Here is a 19,337-nt window from a genome sequence, read left to right as displayed (position 1 = left end):
CATAGGACCATTCCTTGCTAATGCGTGGCAATTGTTATGAAAAGTCCCACAGACAAGTACAAAACACCCTACGCGTTTCGTCGGCAACGTTCCGACTTCATCCTAGCAATTGGCATGGGGGAACCAGAAAGCTGAGGAACTACATTGCTGCACTTCGTTCTGGAGAAAGAGCTGTGTGCGCTCACCGCGTGACCGGAGCGGATGCGCGTCACCGGCTGGATTAGGAAGTGTTTCTGAGATCAGCTTCTACCTGGCACTGAAGGATTGGTCCTATGTGTACCAAAAGTTTTTTATTCAGCTACACTTGTGAGTAATTTGGAGTTCTTTGGAGCCGATAAAGGGCCTCATGCAGAGAGCAGCGCTATTTCAAATCTCGCCATTTTTTGGGGAAATTCGCGCAGAAAACTGCCGAAAATGGCGAGTTACGGAAAACGCGCCATTTTTTTTTTCTTTTTCAAAATCTCGCCGCGCGGCTGGCGAGAACCTACATCTTGCCAGTTTTAAAATTCTCCTAATTCAGAGAGCCGCGAACGGCATCTAGCGGCTGTTCGCGCCAAGAAAATGGCGCGATTTTCTACTATTTGCCTCGCCAAGAAAAGTTGGCAAGTAGATGGAGCTCGCCGCCTATAGGAAAGGGAAAAAAAATGCACGATTTTTTTTTAACACATTTCTGCAGCGCGCATCTCTCCAATTCAAACTCGCCACACGCATTAATGCCAAACATTGCAGAATTCTCACATTTCTGCATATGGAGAATAAAACTCTCCAAAAAAGCTACTTTTTATTAAACTCGCCAATTTTTAAATTCGCTGCTCTCTGCATGAGGCCCATACTGTTCTATTTCATGGAATCAAGCTATGGGGCCTGCATTCTTTTTTTGTCTTATATATATGTAGCCCATGTTCCCCCACCCTAAGGGAGAATCACTGCGACTACCTTTTGATGGTGCTACCTGTTTGGTTCACAGGAAGGCCCTGAGCATCTGCCGATGTTGTTTGGGGATTAACAGGACAGGCTTTCAATGCTCTGTGGTTCTTTCTCACTGATACAGCGCCTCCATTCCCACAAGTCCTATAGGAATAGGTGCAGTTCCCTGTGGAAAACATTCACTCCCTCCCTGAAAAAACTGCAGCCTCAGGCAGGAGTATAAAACAGGAGCAGTTCTTTATTCTTGTACAGCAGTACACAGCATACATATCAGCATACTCTTTCCTTTGGTCCCTGGACTCAACCCCCAGGGCTTGAGGCCCCAAAGGTCTATCCCTGACTCTCATACTCCCTGATGGAGTATGGGTTAGCTGATACCACTCCCCTGAGGGAGGGGAAGAAAGGTGAACCAGAGCCCTGGCTCCACACTTCCAACACTGCAAAGAACAGTCTAGAATTTAGGCTGCATGCCCTTTTGTATCCAGAGGAAAGTTCTAGGTCTGAGCCCCTGATAGGGCAGTACCCTGGCCTTAGACCCCCCCCCCCCTGTTATTCAAGGGAGTTGTTTACTGCAGCAAGTACGGGCAGATTTAACCCAAACACTGCCTGCGCTGGTACCAGGACTTAAGTGTTATGGAAAGGATTAGTAGCCCAGGGGATGCCTGGCTATATATATATGTGTGTGTGTGTGTGTGTATATATGTATAATTATATATACAGATCAATCCCGTTATAGAGCAATCCGCTACAACACGGATCCGCGCGTAACGCGGTTTGAGCGTGGCTCCCGATTTTAAAAGCTAAACAAATAGAAAAAGCAGAAGATCTCCTACCTTTCTTAATTCCCTTTTGCTTACTTTTCTTGATTGTGTGCTCTTGCTGCCGGCGCCCCCCCTCGGCTCCGGCGTAGGCGTCAAATTACCCTGCAGGGTCATGTGACGTCATGTCGCTATGGCAGCGCAACGTGACCCCGCAGGGTCATTTGACGTCGGAGCCGAGGAGATGGGTGGGGGGGGGGAGCGCTGTCAGCAAGAGCACACAATGAAGAAAAGCAGGCAAATGGGAATTAAGCACTTTGTGGTGACCAAGGAGAAATGTTCGGTAAGTGCCTTAATGCTCCTTCAACAGATGGTAGCGAACTTGGCGCAGCCTGTGTGCCAGTTTCTGAAGTCCTTAGCTCTCAGACACCTGTAATTCTTTGTTAGCCCATAGGACAGAGAAGGGGGTTCAAACAGGAGCTCTTTTCCCCATAAACGTACTGAAGCAGAGCCCTGGAGTTCGATATTGCCTACTATATTATATTCAAGAGATATATATATATATATATATATATATATATATATATATATATTACACACACAAAACACAATTTTTCTCCAAAGTGATTTAGTAAACTTTTATATAGGGAACCATGCCCGTAAAACAGATGGACATGAATTAATGGCGCCATGAGGCCATGCTTGCTCTGTAATGTGCTGATTGCACGATCATAGACATTGATGCCTTGATTGGCTTTTGTTACCACCCTCCAAGTCTTACAGTGAAGGCAATGTTGCGTTGGATTTATAGAAAACAAAACAGAGCTCAGTAAACTGCATACGGAAAGTTATTGGCTCGGCAACACAATGTCGGCACGTTAATGCTTTCCTTGTGTCATCGTGACTTTAATGTGTACACTATTGCCAACTTTAATGAATTATATATTGTGATAAATGCAGTCTTATTTCTACAGGTCACTGTTGTGCACTTGATTCAGGCCCCTAATCAACAGAGGTCATTACCATATTTCAATTCTTAGTTACTGAGATGTTCTGTGGTTATTCATTAAGTCTCTTCAGTGGCAGTGAAAATGTTTATTAAATCAGCTCAAACGCATCTTCCGGAGTTGATGGTACTGAAAAGCATTTTGTTCTTCACTTCTACACTAAGATAACTATTGCACATTTCACCCTCTTTATTGTGGAACATATGTATATAAATATATACATACATCCATACAGTGGTCGACAAATCACCAAAAAATCTACTCGCCGAACAAAAAAATCTACTCGCCACCTAGTACCAAACGTGTGCTGCTTGGGCCAATAGGAGCTCGCCACGATGTTAAATCCACTCGCCCGGGGCGAGCAAATGTATAGGTTTGTCGAACACTGCATCCATACACACACACACACACACACACACACTACCGGGTCTGTCCTGCTTGGTGGTCCCGCCTCGCGCCGGGTCTGGGACAGCTTGGGGAGCTATCCCAGCTCTCACCCTCTGGCGGACACGGAACCCCTTATCGTGGCCATTTGTTTCCCACGGTCCGGTTATAACGCGGTCGCATTGCGTGGACCCAGAGCACCGCGCTATAACAGGGTTCATTTGTATATATTTTTATACTTAATTATTTATTTTCTTTAAATACCAGTTTATTTCTCAAACTTCTGGTTCCTCCTTTCCCTTCGTATCACTGTCATTTATCCGCTCCTGGGACCTACATCTTAATTTCTTGACAACTTTTCTGCCTGGCTCCCTCACTTCCTCTCCTCTGACTCACATACTGTCATCCTGGGTGACCTTAACATACCTACAGTAGCGACATATCTTATTGAACTAAATACCGGCGGCATGCCGGGATCTGCCCCAGCTGCCGCCAGTAATGCACGCGCGCCGCCGCGTTCCCCCACTCACCCCCCCTCCTCCATCGCGCGCAATTTACACACGCTTCCGGACCCCTGTACCCCTTCTGCTCTGCCACTCTGCTTCCCCGAACCCCCGCTTACCTTAATGTCATCTCCAGGGGTGTCGGGGAAGCCTGGGGAAGCCGGGGAAGACGGGGAAGCCGGGCGCGCATGTGACTGTGACGTCACAGTGCGCCGCCACGCGCCGCGGCTACCCGCTTTTCAGCCACATACAGCCAGCGGCTTTTGCTCGAATAAGAGCTGCCGCTGCTGTATAGACAATCCAAATGCCACTTCAGCTGCCCATCTTATCTGGAGTTTTTATTTTTTATTTTTGGAAATCTTACAAGTTTGTACAACTTACATTTACATGTTCAAATTTTGTCTGCATATAACATTAGAAATCTGTTTATATCATTGTTGCTTGCACACATTTTTGGAAGCTTGCACACATTTTTTTTCTACAACCCAGCACAGATGAGTCATGTGATCTACATGATGTTCTGTCCTATCTAAATATTGTTGGTCCCCAGCAATCCTCACCCATTAGCTTTGTCTGCTTAAATGTTTATATGTTTCCCTTGTCTCTCTCTGCACTTATCTGTTGGCTCCCTCTATGGTTTGTTTTGTGTTTCTAGATTAGGTGTCATGCTTTGCTCATGATCCTTTTGTCTTGCCTGTATGTATGACCTGTGCTTTTGTCTCCAGGTTTGATTGGGGGTTTTGGGTGTGTTTGTTTTTGTGGCTTTCCTTGTATCTTTATTCGTAGATTCCTAGCTAGCGTTCACATTGCGTGTTGGAAATTTCCTTGGATTCTTATTTTCATCTTATCTCTTTTACCTCCTCCTATGATATCTCTCCCAGTGTACAACCTCTCCTACTCACTGCAATGGACACTCCCTTCACCTGGTTTTATACCGCTTCAGCTCTCTTGAACCTTTCTAACATGCCCTACCCTCTCTCTGATCATCACCTCACTTTTAGCCCTCACTCTTCCCTCTGCACTCTCCACAACACCTACTTCCACATGCATATACAGAAACCTTATTTTCAACATTTTTACAACCTTTCCTCTCTTCCATTTCAACCCTTTCCTGCTCCGACATAGCAACCTCTATAAGACAGTACAGTCTCATAAACCTTAGGCAAGATGGCTCCTGCCACCACACATCGCCCCCAACAATCTTAGCTACAACCGTGGCACACCCACTTTACCCACTACCACTTAAAGTGCTCACATACTGTGGAACGTTACTGGAGGAAATTCCGCTCTAAAGCAGACTTCCTCCACTATAACGTTATACTCTCATCCTATAACACTGACCTCTCCCTGGCCAAGTAAACATACTTTTCTTCACTCATACAAACTCATGCCCTCTAACCGTCAACGCCTATTCGCCACCTTTGATTCCCTTCTCTGCTCAACTACACCTGCACCCCCTTCTACTCTCACAGCCGGAGACATCGCTACCTACTTCACAGCCAAGATTAAGTTAATCAGACATGACATCTCCATGTCAAAATCCACACGCAGCACCTACCTCCTCGCACACCTAAATCCACCCTCACTTCATGTATCCCTCTGTGACTAAGGATGAGGGGTGCACCTCATTATCGCCCTACAATCTTCCCCCATGATCCTATTCCTTCACATCTCCGCCTCTCTCTCTGGTACACTAAGACCCACCCTAACTCACCTTTTTTTAACCTCTCTCTCACCTCCGGCAGATTTCCATCTTCTTTCAAACAAGCACTCATCATACCCATTGTAAAGATGACCTCTCTTGACCAAGCCTCTCTAATTGCCGCCCTATCTCTTCTCCCCTTGCCTACAAGCTACTTGAGTGACTTGTATACAACCGCCTGACTCGCTCTTTCTCCTCCAACTCCCTGCTTAACTCTTTGCAATCTGGTTTCAGTCCTTTATACTCCACTAAGACAGCACTAACAAAAATGGCCAATGACCTATTCAAAGCTAAGTCTAATGGTTACTTCTCCTTACTAATTCTCCTGGATCTCTCTGCTGCCTTCAACACTGTTGATCACCCCCTTCAACTGAACACACTCCACTCCATTGGCCTCCATGATGCAGCCTTCTCCTGGTTCACATCTTCCCTATCCAACCGCTCCTCAGTGGTTCCTTCTCTGTGGTCTCCTCATCTTCACAACTTTTCTCTGTTGGGGTCCCACAAAGGTCTGTTCTTGGCCCACTGCTCTTCTCACTCTAAATGTCTTCTCTTGGCAAACTAATACAATCTTTTGGCTTTCAGTATCATGTCTATTCCGATGACACATTCAGTTCCTAATGAAATGATGCCATCTCCACCTCTGAAATACTCCAAGATACACCCTTTTCATGATGCTACAATCTACAATCCTAATTCACTCACTCATCTTGTCCTGCCTTGACTACTGCAACCTTCTCCTATCTGGCATTTCTCTTGTCCACCTATCTCAACTCCAATCCATCCAAAATGCTGCAGCCAGACTCCTCTATCACACTCACTGCTCCACTACAAATCCCTACACTGACTTCCCATATCCTCTAGAACAGGGGTGCGCAAATTGGGGAGCACAACAGATATTAGGGAGGGGCGGCAGTTATAGAGGCCCTGCGCTATTCAGCGCGAGGCCTCTGTAAATTCACTTACCAGGCCTCGTGTCCACGCGTCTCAATAGCGACGGGCATAAAATGACGCCAATGGGTCATGTGACGTGATGTCACTTGACCCCGGGGCGTCATTTAATGCCGCATTCAAGGTAAGGGTGGGGGCGCAACCCAGGGGCAGAGCAGTTGGGGGGGGGGGGCGCAGCCGAGTAAGTTTATGCACCCCTGCTCTAGAATCAAATTTAAAACCATAGTTCTGACTTACAAAGCTCTCAACGATGCTGAACACCCTTACATCTCCACCCTCATCCCCAAATATATCCCTAAATGCCCCCTACGTTCTGCCCATGACTTCCGCCTTTCCTCCTGCCTTATTACCATCTCCACTCCCGCCTACAAGACTTCTCCCTTGCTGCTCCCTCTTGAGTTTTCCCTACCACACACCATAAGACTATCCCCCAGATTTCAGACATTTTATAACTCTCTGAAAACTCACCTTTTCAAGGAAGCCTACTCACCTTACCTCTAACATCCAACTTCCACCTTCGCTCTACCCCCCTTCCAACCCTATTGGGACCAGCTATGCAGTTGCACCAAGCTCCACGCTACGTAACAGTCCCTAACATTCCCACCCTCAAACCTTAATGGCATCAGCTGTCTGGCTGTACAATACTCCAACCTGTTCTATACCCCATCCCACACTTTACCTTTTTATTTCAACATTATCGCTCATTAATTCTAGATTGTAAGCCGTCACAAGCAGGTTTCATTACCTCTCTGTATCTGTTTGTGCATGTATGTCCTTATTTGTATGTACCTGTTTATGTAAGTATCAAATCTCTGCACCTCCATTGTACCACGCTGCAGAATATGTTGGCGCTTTACAAATAAACGATAATTATAATAATCATACAGTCACAAATGGAAGTTCCATTAAAGAAAATCCATATGCAATTATTTAGGTGACCACAAGGTGTCACTGATGTTCCACATTTACTGTAGTATCAAATGATGTAGCATTTGTTTGGGTCCTGGTGAACATAAAAGTTATTCCTTGTAATGAAGGAATCAACCATTTGGTTGCTTCACAATAAAAGAATGTCCTTTACATGTACCAAGGTGAGGTGCATTATTTGTGTACTGTGTGACACCACATAAGGGATCTACAATGTAAGAAATGGAATAGAATTATAAGAGGTTGTTATAGTTTTTAATAGACAAGCTAATTCTTCTTAAAACATATACAATAGCTAGCACAGAGCTTTTAAATGCTCGCTGGCCTGTTCTTTATGTGCAGTGCAGCAGAAGAGTAGGAAGGGAACGTGTACACAAGACCGTGCGTAAAGACGAAATGGGGCAAAATCCTCACCAAGCTTTACATCAGTACATTCATTTTAATAACTAGTAATAGTTTTTATCCTGAGATCCACCATCAATGTATATAGCTTTAAAATGTATTGGTCACACTCAAACATATATCTCTCGTTAACATATCTCATTAATATATCTCGTTATGTCCGTCCGTCCCAGAAGGTCCACAATGTCACAAAATATAACCTAAACAAACATATGTTTTCTTTGAGTCCGTTAATTCAATAGCTGCAGAGGGGACCATTGCTTTGTAAAGTATTGCTGGCCCCTCTGGCAGCAAAAGAGTTAAAGATTTGAGGGAAAGTTGGCTACAGTACTCAACGTGATCAATATATTTTCAGACTGAACTCCGTAAACCACAACATTTTGTAGCCTCTAACTAACGTCTTATTCATTCAACCATGTGTAGGCTCCAACACAAAATGTTGAGCTTCTCTAACCATACACATTATGTTCAGACTTGCATGTTACCCATGTCCTATGTGGGAGAGTGTGAAAGGCTTTACTGTTATCTGCAACTCACCACTCATGTCCTGTCATGGTTACTCAATCAACTAGATCAGATTTATTGGAGCTAATCACCCAGGTGGAACCAGTGCTGTTTTGCATCTGGAAGCTGCTGGATTTAGGATATACAGCAGTGGTTCCCAAACTTTTTCGGTTCAAGGCTCCCCAAAGCGATAAGGATTTTTCCGAGGCGCCCAAAAAAAAAATAAAGTTGTGTATACATACCTAACAGTTGCAGTGCGCAGTTCGTGTATCTCTCAGACACACACTCTCACTCTCTCAGACACTCTCACACTCTCTCATACACTCTCTCACTCTCTCAGACACACTCACTCTCAGACACACTCTCAATCTCTCAGACACACTCTCTCAGACACTCTCACTCTCTCTCACTCTCAGCCCTCAATCTCTCACACACTCTCACTCTCTCAGACACACTCTCACTCTCTCAGACACACATTCTCACTCTCTCAGACACACGCTCACTCTCAGACACACTGTCTCTCACTCTCTCAGAAACACTCTCTCTCACTCATTCTCTCAGACACACACTCACTCTCAGACACACTCTCTCTCTGACACACTCTCACACTCTCAGACACACCCTCACTCACACTCTCAGACACATTCTCTCTCTCTCTCAGACACACTCTCACACTCTCAGACACATCCTCACTCACACTCAGATACACACTCTCTGACACACACTCTCTCACTCACTCTCTCACTCTCTCACACACTCTCTCTCACTCTCTCAGACACATTCTCTCTCACTCTCTCAGACACTCTCTCTCTCACTCTCTCAGACACACACTCACTCACTCTCTGACACACTCTCTCACTCTCTCCCGCACTCTCAGACACACACTCTCCCACACTCTCAGACACACACTCTCCCACACTCTCAGACACACACTCTCTCAGACACACACTCTCTCAGACACACACTCTCTCAGACACACACTCTCTCAGACACACACTCTCTCAGGCACACACACTCTCTCAGGCACACACACTCTCCCAGGCACACACACTCTCCAAGGCACACACACTCTCCCAGGCACACACACTCTCCCAGGCACACACACTCTCCCAGGCACACACACTCTCCCAGGCACACACTCTCTCCCAGGCACACACTCTCTCCCAGGCACACACTCTCTCCCAGGCACACACTCTCTCCCAGGCACACATTCTCTCCCAGGCACACACTCTCCCAGACTCTCACTGACACACACACACACAGTCACTGATACACACACACAGACACACACATTGGAGAGCAGAGGCAGTGACGGATGTGAGTGACTGGGGGGGTGGGAGGAGGAAAGGCAGGAGATCTGTGCAGGCGGCTCCCTGCCTGCCCCTGCACCCACCGCCAGGACAGGCAAATGTACAACTCACTCCTCACCCCCCACCCCCGCTACCTTCTCCTATCACCTGGGGCAGAAGGGGACGGGACACCGCACAGCCAGCAGCAGACAGAGGAGCCAGGAGCGGGAAGGCAGACACACAAACTCACCGTGTGCTCTGCACAAAGAGGAAGCCCCGCCCCCGGCTTCCTCTGACCTGCAGCCAATCCCCTGCGGCCCGGCCGGCATTAAGGAGGGATGGTGGGGAGGGATAATCGGAGGGATGGTGGGGAGGATAATCGCGGCGCCCCTGTAGGCAAGCCACGGCGCACCAGGGCGCCGCGGCGCACAGATTGGGAACCACTGATATACAGTATTAAAGCAGCATTTCCTTTAAAATCCTCTGGGTTTTTTTTTATCAGTTGTGTAGTATTAGATAATCCTTAGTGCATTTGTTTAACTCTTTGTGCCCTTTTTAATTATTTTAATGTATTAAGCTTCTTTAGGTTTCTATAACAACCGTTTAGTTAGCTGCACCACTTTCTCTTTTGAAATAAGCAGCGATGTTGCAAGCCCTGGGGACCAGTAGATATAGATATAGAGATCTAGATAGATATATAGAGAGATAGACAGATATACTTGATTAGAGTTCATTAATGATTAGACTCTGGGTCTTGGGAGAGTTAACTTGGAGATTTTGGTTTCCCATCAGTCTAATCTTAGTAGAACTTAACAATAGGTGTTAACGGCGCAAAATGATAAGTAAATTATACAGAAGTCCTGAGGCCACCATAATATCTTACCGGCAACTCGACCTGCTGACGTCAGGCGACCTGAACGTTCTGCGAGTGAGAGAAGCAGACCAGGGAAGCCGTGCACATGAGCGCGCGCAAGACTAGAAGCGGACGGGTCCGAAGTAGGTTTGGAGTGCGCCTGAAGTCACTCTCTGCTTGTTACCAGTGGGGAGATTGTGAGTTGTACTTTTCCCCTATGTGTTGTTTGCACATTAGAGTAAAACGTTAATGCACCATATCGCTTGCATTTGCGTTTTCTTCCCCACATGAGGTTCTTCAAGGAGCATCAACTTCTGAGGATCCTGTTCCCCGGAGCTGCTATTGACATGTGATAAGTGTTTTTTAATCCATTTTATTCACTGGGTTATTCACAATTTTCACTTTGTTGGTATAATTTACTTATCATTTTGTGCCGTTATCACCTATTGTTGAGTGCTGTGTAGTTGCGGTTTGGGAGACCGTCACTCACCTTTACCACATATAAGTTTGCGCTTTCTTTGCACATTTTAATCGTAGTAGAAGTTTCATTAAATAAGTTGAAAGTTTAACTTGTAGTTTGAATAAACTCTCCCTTTACTGTAAATTATGCAGTATAACAGGCCAAATAATCAATTTTTTTGACCTCGTGGTTAAAGCTGCAAGAAATACTGAAGCATTTGAACATGGTTGATTTGGCTTGTCCTGTATTATCCACAATAAGGGAGTTTTTGCTCCAACTGCATTTTGTTGATTAAAATTTGACTACGATTGGAGTGCTGGAAAACTTCTTCTACTTGGTTTCTCTGTGGAGCTGGGAGGTGGGAGAGTTTGCAGCCAGACTCTTTTTCACCCACTAGGACCACATGAAGCTGGGATCCGATATTGTGAGTGCCGTCTGCTTTGCTTTTTTTGTATCACTGAAAAAGTTGTGTGACAGAACAACTATTGTGATATCGATCTTAGCTAGGACAACATGGGTGTAATCCAATGTTGTCCAAGAAGTGAAGCTTTAATTGTTGAGAGCCAGGTTTGCTAATTTCTCGTATTAGGGGTAAATATGGAAAGCTTTCTTAAAAGTAGAACATTTAAATAAGAAAGTGAAGCAAAAGCTCTTTGTTTTAATATATAAGGTAGGTATGTTTTCCTAATACCATCATTTATGAAACTGACAATGTCGATAGATATGATGATAATATTATAAAGCAGCCCAAGTAAACATCAAAAAGTTGATGTACACATGTAGTAAAATATAGCCAGTGGATCACTAGTTCTAGTCACATATTACAATCCTGAAATGTCATTGTAATGAAAATGGGGCAAATTCTTGATTCTATAGACAGTAGTACATAAAGGCTTCTGATGCTGATCTTAGACCCTCTGTACCTGTGCTTTACCCCCTCCCACTGATCTACCCCCCTTGAAATAATAGTCAGATGTTGTGGGTAATTAAAGTTCATAGCTTTGTTTACCAATTTACATAAAAATACCAAAACATTGCCTGCCAGCCAATGAGCACACCAAGCCCAACCGTTAAATCGTCCTGCGGTGGAATTCCCCACCACTGTGGACGCTTAAGCTAAATACAATTAGTAAAAACCCCTGTGGCTGCTATGTTCCAACCATACAGCTGGTCCCATGGCCATAATGTTGATATTTGGGCAGAGTCGGCCCTGACTGTACAATTGGCACCTCAGGCATATCAATCATTTCATGGGGTAACACAAAGCTGGCCCAGCCATACTGCCGACACCTAAGCCACTAAGTTTTCTGCAGTGCCGCTGTCCTGTCTTTGCTGCGTCAGATGACCTGCCGAAAACTAGAATACTCTGCAAGTGTTTAGTCATTAACACACTTTAGGGTGCAAGAATGTCAGTTCTGCTCGGCGCCCCACTCGCCTCCTCTTATACCCCCCAACCCCTGTCAATTTTCATACCTGGCTACATGCGGGGAGGCTATGCTGCCAGATCAGATGGATCCCTGGGGTGCCTACCAGCCCAAATGCGGGCGCCGGCCCCATGTTGTCAGCCTCTGCCCATTCTTTGCTACCTATCTTCTCATATTAACTTTTACTTTCTAATTTCCTGTTTGGGTCAGGTCTTCACTGTACGTACTGAGTGATTTGTTTCTCATCGAGGTGTGTCTCCTTGCAGATTTTAAGCCCAGATGATGGGTTTGAGGGCAAGTTCTTATATGAAAGTTGGCTTCAAAAAGACCCCTCCACTGAAAAGAAAGACCTCCCTATGTAAGTATCAGATGGAAAAGCAACTTTAACAAAGAAGTATATTCTAAACCTTACAGTACAGGAAGAATCAAAACTGTGCCAATGAATGTAATTAATAATCGATTCACAGTGATTTATATTTAATCTATCAGTTTTAAGAAACTAGCATATTTTTACTTAGTTTGCTATTGAACTGCATCTCCAATTACCCGGCATAGAAATGTTTTTCCTCACAAATTGCTATTTTCTTCTGTCATCCTATTGATGAGCTTCAATATGACTCTAAGCATATGTTTGCTTAGAAAAATGGATGTTAAACTTTTTTATAGAGGCCAAACCTGTATTTGTCAGCTTGGTAACTCAGACCTGCTAAGTGCGACTAGAATTGCTGTGACATTTTTATATTAAATAATTGTAATAACTAGCACACGGTATCAAATATAATACATCATTTTTTTTTTTTACAATGTCTCCTATCATGCTTTTTACTGTCATAGTTTAACAAGCCTAAATTTACTAAACCGTTCAAAACATCTTAAATTGGGAAACAACTGGTAAACATTAGAGATGTTGTGACAATATAGAAATACCTGATTCCACTGCACCAAACAAAATGAATAGAATTGAAATAAAAATACACTGACCCCTATCTAAATAAAGCTTCAATATAAGCCTGTAGTGATCTGTGGAATCCAGCAGGGCGCTGGTTAATTGCAGCTACAGACAATTAACCAGTCTCCACCTGGCTAATCGGACCTGTAAAAAAGCCTCCTGCTAGAAACTGCTTGGAGAGACTCCTGAGCACAGTCACAACTGTACTGCTAAAGGAGATGATGTCTTGAGCACAAGGCTGTGCTAATATCAAGACACCAGGAAACAGACCTCTATTCCTGGACACAGAAGACCCAGGAACCTTTGATATAACTATACGTTATGCAGGTGAGTAACAGGGTCTCCTTCTATGATTGCGCCCACCCTTGCTGCCCAGATTGACCCGCTTGCGTTCCTAAGCCAAGGAGGCACAAACAGATTAGACCACGCATGCGCAAGGTGGTCGCCATGGTGATCCAGGACGCTTCAACAGCTGAAGGGGAGTCACGTGAACGGACAGTGCGGCGCTACAGGAGCTGCACCAGCTCACTGATCCGAGCCTTCCAGGATCTGTGTGATCACGCCACGCATGCGCTAGCCAGTTACCATGGGGATGCCTGGATGCTCTGTCAATTGATATCACATGCACGGCTTGTGCGGGACTGCTGGATTCACACAGCTGCTACCAATTTTAGCTTACCCTATTACTCACCTGCATTTTCGAGCGATTTTGTTTGATTAGCTAATTGTTGGGTGTGGTTTGATTTGGTGATTTAATTGTTGTGTGGTTTGATATGTATGCTTATAAATCTGAGTCCATTAATTTCCTTTGAATGCCTATTCAAAGAGAATGTGTTCTCATATACTGTCTTGTTTTGTTTTCATACAGAATAAATAAACTTGGATCTGGCAGTGATTTTGAAGCTTACTTCCAACGCCTGGGCATTGCATCTGGCAGAGCACGCTATACCAAAAACAGGGTTGGTGTGACAATAACAATTCACTTTCTTCCAACAGACTCTTGCAGTTACAGCAGGGATGGGCAACTCCAGTGCTCAAGGGCTACCAACAGGTCAATCTTTCTGACTGATCCACTGATTGAGCCACCTGTACTGAATCGGGGATATCCTTAAATCTGACCAACTGGAGTTGCCCACCCCCGAGTTACAGTATTATGTTTTCCATCAATAGAAATAGGTAATACAAGCAAATGGCATTTACTCAGTGGAGTAGATTGAACCAGTCACGCTTTTAATCCTTTCTCAGGCAGATAAACAGGCATGCAAATCATCAAATTAATTGTAATCCAAGTAATATAGAGGTGTTGTTTAGTCCTTTGAATATTTTAATTTTCTTTGTGTATGGAAAAAATCCACAGTCGTCATTTTTTTTAATCTGCGTTTTTTTTTTTTTTTTTAAAGAATTTTTGCAAAGAACAAATGCAGGACATAAAAATTATAAAATAAGATTGTTACACAATTGTACTCAAAAAGCAGGGGCGAAATATAATACTGTAGGTCATATTTACTAAGTAGTGCTAAGCCTTACAGCAACTTCATTCTGATGGTTATGGCCTAGCACTGCTTTATAAATACAGTATGGTCTAATATGCTCACAAGTTCACAGCAGCTTTTATTCTGCCGCCCTGCTCCCCTGCTGCCCTGCACACCCTTGTCATGGTGATCTGTTTAATATTTGCAAAGGCATTAGAAATAAATGCATACAAAGAAAGGCTGGATAATATGGATGGATAATCTTCAATACAAACACTATAAAATTAGAATATGTTTATGATTTAGGGTAATAATTACAACAAGCCTAAATTGATACACCTGCTCATGTGCCTCACACACAAAAGGGAATGGCCTTATGACATCATGCTTTGTCTTAGAGTTTAAAGCAGCAACCCGTGCTGCTCAATATAATTTTATTGTTACCGGGGGTCTCCAGGTCTTTCCTTTCAGCGCTTATATGTCATCTATTAGGAACAAGATGGCTATTATAGCTGCTATTATTGAAACATTCTCGCTATGCAATATTCTGACTCTTGCGTTCTGCTCAAGGATGTCTTCTTTCTACCCCCTTTGTATCTAACGCCCTCTCCCACCTTAAACCTTTTTCACTGACTGCCCCACACCTCTGGAATGCTCTTCCCCTCAAAACCCGACTATCCACCTTTAAGACCCACCTTAAAACACACCTGCTAAACGAAGCATATGAGTAGCTCCGTGGCTAATACTATACACCTGATACATGAAGCTTGCCCCCCTGCAGACTCACTTCCAGAATCCCCTCCTACTGTCTCTGTACGTTCTTTCTACCTACCAATTAGATTATAAACTCTTCGGGGCAGGGACTCCTCGTCCTAAATGTTAATTGTTATGTCTGAAGTACTTATTCCCATGTTCTGTTATTTGTATTATTTGTTATTTATATGATTGTATTACTACTGTGAAGCGCTATGTACATACTCAATACAATATGGAAAATGCTGCACACCTATATATATATAAAAAAAAAACTTTAAATACAACTACCAGTGCTCCTGGTTCAGGGATCTCTGCATGGTAATTCAACGCAAACTGAATAGGTGGAAGAAGCAAGTCACTGCATATTTTAAATATTGCAAATTTATTGCCAATAGAACGACGTGACATTTCGGCCTCACTAGGCCTTTCTCAAGAGTAAATGGCATAAACTTTGAAGTCCAAAATGTTGCATTAAATAAACCCATCACCAGGTGTCCCTCGTTGATAATCAGGGTCGTCACTATCCAGCGTAGCTTGTTTCCTCATGACTGACACGTCACTCTGGTCACGCGGCAGCATCATCTGAGCTCCATCACCGGGCACTGTCCTCCTCTCAAGGGGTTCCCTGTAGACTTGGCATAATCCCACTCTGATCTCGCGAGTGCATGACGTCATCGTGGTTCCAGTCCATGCTGGGCATCCTGTTGCCTCTGTTGCTTAGCGATCTGATTCACTGAAGATAGTCTGCATGTTCTCCCGACGCACTCGAGTGCATAACGTCATTACGTTAGGCGTCCTTGCCAGGCATCCCGATTCTTCTTTGTGTTCATTAGTGGCCTAGTAACCTGTTTTGTGGCTGTAAGGCAGGATTATGTTCGTCATTTCATTGATATATCTCTATGTATCATGGTCACTGTAGTTCTTCTGTAGTAATAAGCATGGTTGTATTTGGACGATCTGGGGATCAACATATTCCTTATACCCCACAATTAGATAAAGTGCTCAATTTATTTCCCAGAATAAATGCAGTGATTAAATAAAAAAAGAAGTATGTAGTTTCATCATTAAAGCATTCTTCATAACTTCATAATTATTAGAAAAACGCAATACAAATGTTCAAAATCCACAAAAAAACAGAAATACAGACCCTATGTCTTCTGACAGATAACATCAACAGCAGTAAGATGAAATGTAAGGATGGCATTGTAAAATCTGTCTGTGGTGTTTCAATGCTCAACGTTCTGTCAAAAAACATCCCAGGGCTATGTTGTCATTAAGCCCCTTTGGGAACACTGTGTCGAGAGTAAAAATCCAATAGGCTTCACGTTGCAGAAGCGTGACATCTTTGGGATCCTGCTATTGCTCACTTTATCTGCTCTATACCCATTCATCACAATGACGAGACAGAATGTCTGTATGCTGCACAATGTTCAATTAATTTAATTTCTGCTGTCGAATGATTAATTTTGCCTTTGTGCTCTATAAAACAAGTTTATGAGCATCCTTTTTGTTTTTCCTATATAGCATAAGCCACACGTACAGGTAATCATATAAACGACAAAGGTTGAAACACATGTTGTTCTCCCCTTAGTGGTGTACCTTTTCCCACTTCTTGGGTGCGAGAATTCTGTCCCTGTATTAAGACTGTTACAAACCGAGCAATTGAAACACCTAAAGCAGCCCAGTTTTTGGACATTTAGAAAATTAGGTGTTATGTAATGTTCTTTTTTTTTTTTATCTGCCTTGATTAGTAAATCCTTAAGATTGTCCTCTTTGATTCGCAAATCTTGGTGGCATCTTGCATATCTTATTTAATGTTATGTCACTTTCCAAAATTTTCCAATACTTTAGAATGTTTTGTTGAAGAAATTTATTTTCTCTGGTATACTTAGTAAAAATTGCCATCCTTTCCTCATCATCATGGTGTCGTGTTTGTACTGTAGATCATGTACAAGCCCTTTCTACCATAGCTTTTGAATGTCCCCTTGAGAGAAAGCGAGATTTTATCTTCTTGTATGTTTCCTCTAATTGTAAAGGTCTGTCCACAATTCTGGTGGCTCTGACCTTCTGTGAAAAAGGTAGCATACTTTAAAGAGAATCTGGATGAAAGCTTGTGGCATACCCGGTTGAATTCCTATCAGTAGGTTTCCTGTACAAGTCAGTATGCAGATCATCACCACTTTTCGTTAATAATACATCCAAGAATTAAATCTGTTGCTCACTCCAATTATTGGTGAATCTAACCGGAGTTTCTAGAGCATCAAGATAATTAAAGAATTCTGTAAGCTCATCCGACGTGCCTTCCCACAGAAAGACCACGTCATCAATATAGCGACAATAGAAAAGCATTTTTTGATAATTTTGTAAATAAATCTCCTTTCAAAGTCTGCCATAAAAGTCATAAGAGGGCGCCACGTTGCTGCCCATGGCTGTACCTGTCGTTTGTAAATATGTTTTTTTCTAAACGAAAATAATTTTTAAACAGAATGAAATGTAGTAACAGTAAGATATAATCCACCGGGGGGTTCATGTAAATGAATATCCTCTAATCTCTGTCTGACTACATTCAGACCATCCTCGTGCAGTATTGTGGTATATAAATTAGTTACATCCATTGTTACCATAAGAAAATATTTATTATTAAGTGATAATGATCTAATTTTATCTGAAAAATCAAAAGTATGCTTGATATATGAATCGCTTCCGATGACCAGTAGCTGTAAAAATGAATCAACATATATAGCCAAGGGCTGATTAATGGAGTTAATGGCTGAGATGATCGGTCTGCATGGTGGATTATGCATACATTATACATATATACAAACATCAACTGTGTCATGAATCACAGATATCTGGCTATATTAAATTGCAGCCCCTATTTTAGAGACTACTGTCCTGACCAATTGTTCTGTGATTCACTGCTCAATGCAGAACCATAGGGGAGGGGGCATGGTAATCTGTTTTAAAACATTTCATCTGCCTTCCCCCTGGAGATGGGAAGATATTTTAGCACGAAATTGCAGATCTCGTTGCTGACCTAGTCCTGGAGCACCTCAGGTGGCTTATTTAGTGGGATGTCAATGCCTTAGTCGATGGTAAACTGCTACCCATAAAACTGGAAACACACTTGATCTTATTTCTCAGATTGGGTTGGAAGTCTATGACCTGACAATAGACCTGTTGATTGGTCAGATCACAACTCCATTTTGTTCTCAATCGTAGGCCTTCTGCTATGGAAATGACCAGGTATCTCATTTAGGGATCTGACTTTCCAGGGCCTGATAGCAAACCTACGTCTCATGTAATGGGGACCTACAAGGATCACTGTGCTCTTGTCCATTACTATAATATGGGTGTGACGGCTGCAATGGATAGTATCACACCTGCTTGTGTTCAACAGTACTATTAGAGAATGGAAGAAGAGGAGTTGCATGCTCTAATGGCGCCGGCAGTGGACTCGCATGATTGAGTAGAAGCTTAGGCTAATTAGAGTTGTGGTCACAAGAAATTGATAAATGAACAGAGGGATTCAGCTCTTCCACACCGGGCAGAGGCTTTGCAGGCTATCTTGTCTGCAAGTTGGTGTATGTTTTTCCGAGTCGCACGATTACTTTTCTGTCTTAACTGATAGCCTCCTCCATCTTGACTGGGATCCAAACAGTGTTGTATAATGAGTTTTGGGGATCCAGCATGTGAATGTGGATTTTCTGGCTTCAAGGTCAAGCTTTGACCATATGGATGTGGAAGTTATTGTGCAAATTATCCATGGGTTGTGCCCCACTACCAGTGATTTGGATCCAGGCCCTACACACCTTCCTATAGGATGTGTTAATGTAATTGATCCAGTATTTGCCAATGTAGTCCAGTGCTCTTTGCCTATGTGGATCCTACCAAAACCATTGAAGGTCATCACACCTCTTAAAAAAGCCTTCATTATACCAGAATGCATGGCTAATTATAGGCCTGAATCCTAGGGAAAGTTATTGATATATTTATGACCCATTCCAGTCAGGATTCACGGAGAAACAGTTTTGTTTTTTTGTGCTTAATTACTTTCTGATGGCGAGAG

At 43.4% G+C, this 19,337-nt stretch overlaps 1 protein-coding gene across 4 annotated transcripts in view; it reads left to right on the top strand.

The window, feature by feature from the left end:
* NAALAD2 (N-acetylated alpha-linked acidic dipeptidase 2) overlaps positions 1 to 19,337 on the top strand; it is a 204,324-nt gene that overhangs the window by 165,650 nt on the left and 19,337 nt on the right. For all 4 annotated transcript variants that reach the window (XM_075592544.1, XM_075592542.1, XM_075592545.1 and 1 more), the window contains exons 15-16: positions 12,358 to 12,449; positions 13,909 to 13,999. In XM_075592544.1, coding sequence (XP_075448659.1) covers positions 12,358 to 12,449; positions 13,909 to 13,999 — 183 coding nt within the window. The remainder of the gene's footprint in view (positions 1 to 12,357; positions 12,450 to 13,908; positions 14,000 to 19,337) is intronic.

The sequence above is a fragment of the Ascaphus truei genome, chromosome 3, assembly GCF_040206685.1.
Source record: "Ascaphus truei isolate aAscTru1 chromosome 3, aAscTru1.hap1, whole genome shotgun sequence".
NCBI lineage: Eukaryota > Metazoa > Chordata > Amphibia > Anura > Ascaphidae > Ascaphus > Ascaphus truei.
Note: the sequence above shows the minus strand (reverse complement) of the source record. Positions and strands in the feature narration are given on the sequence as shown.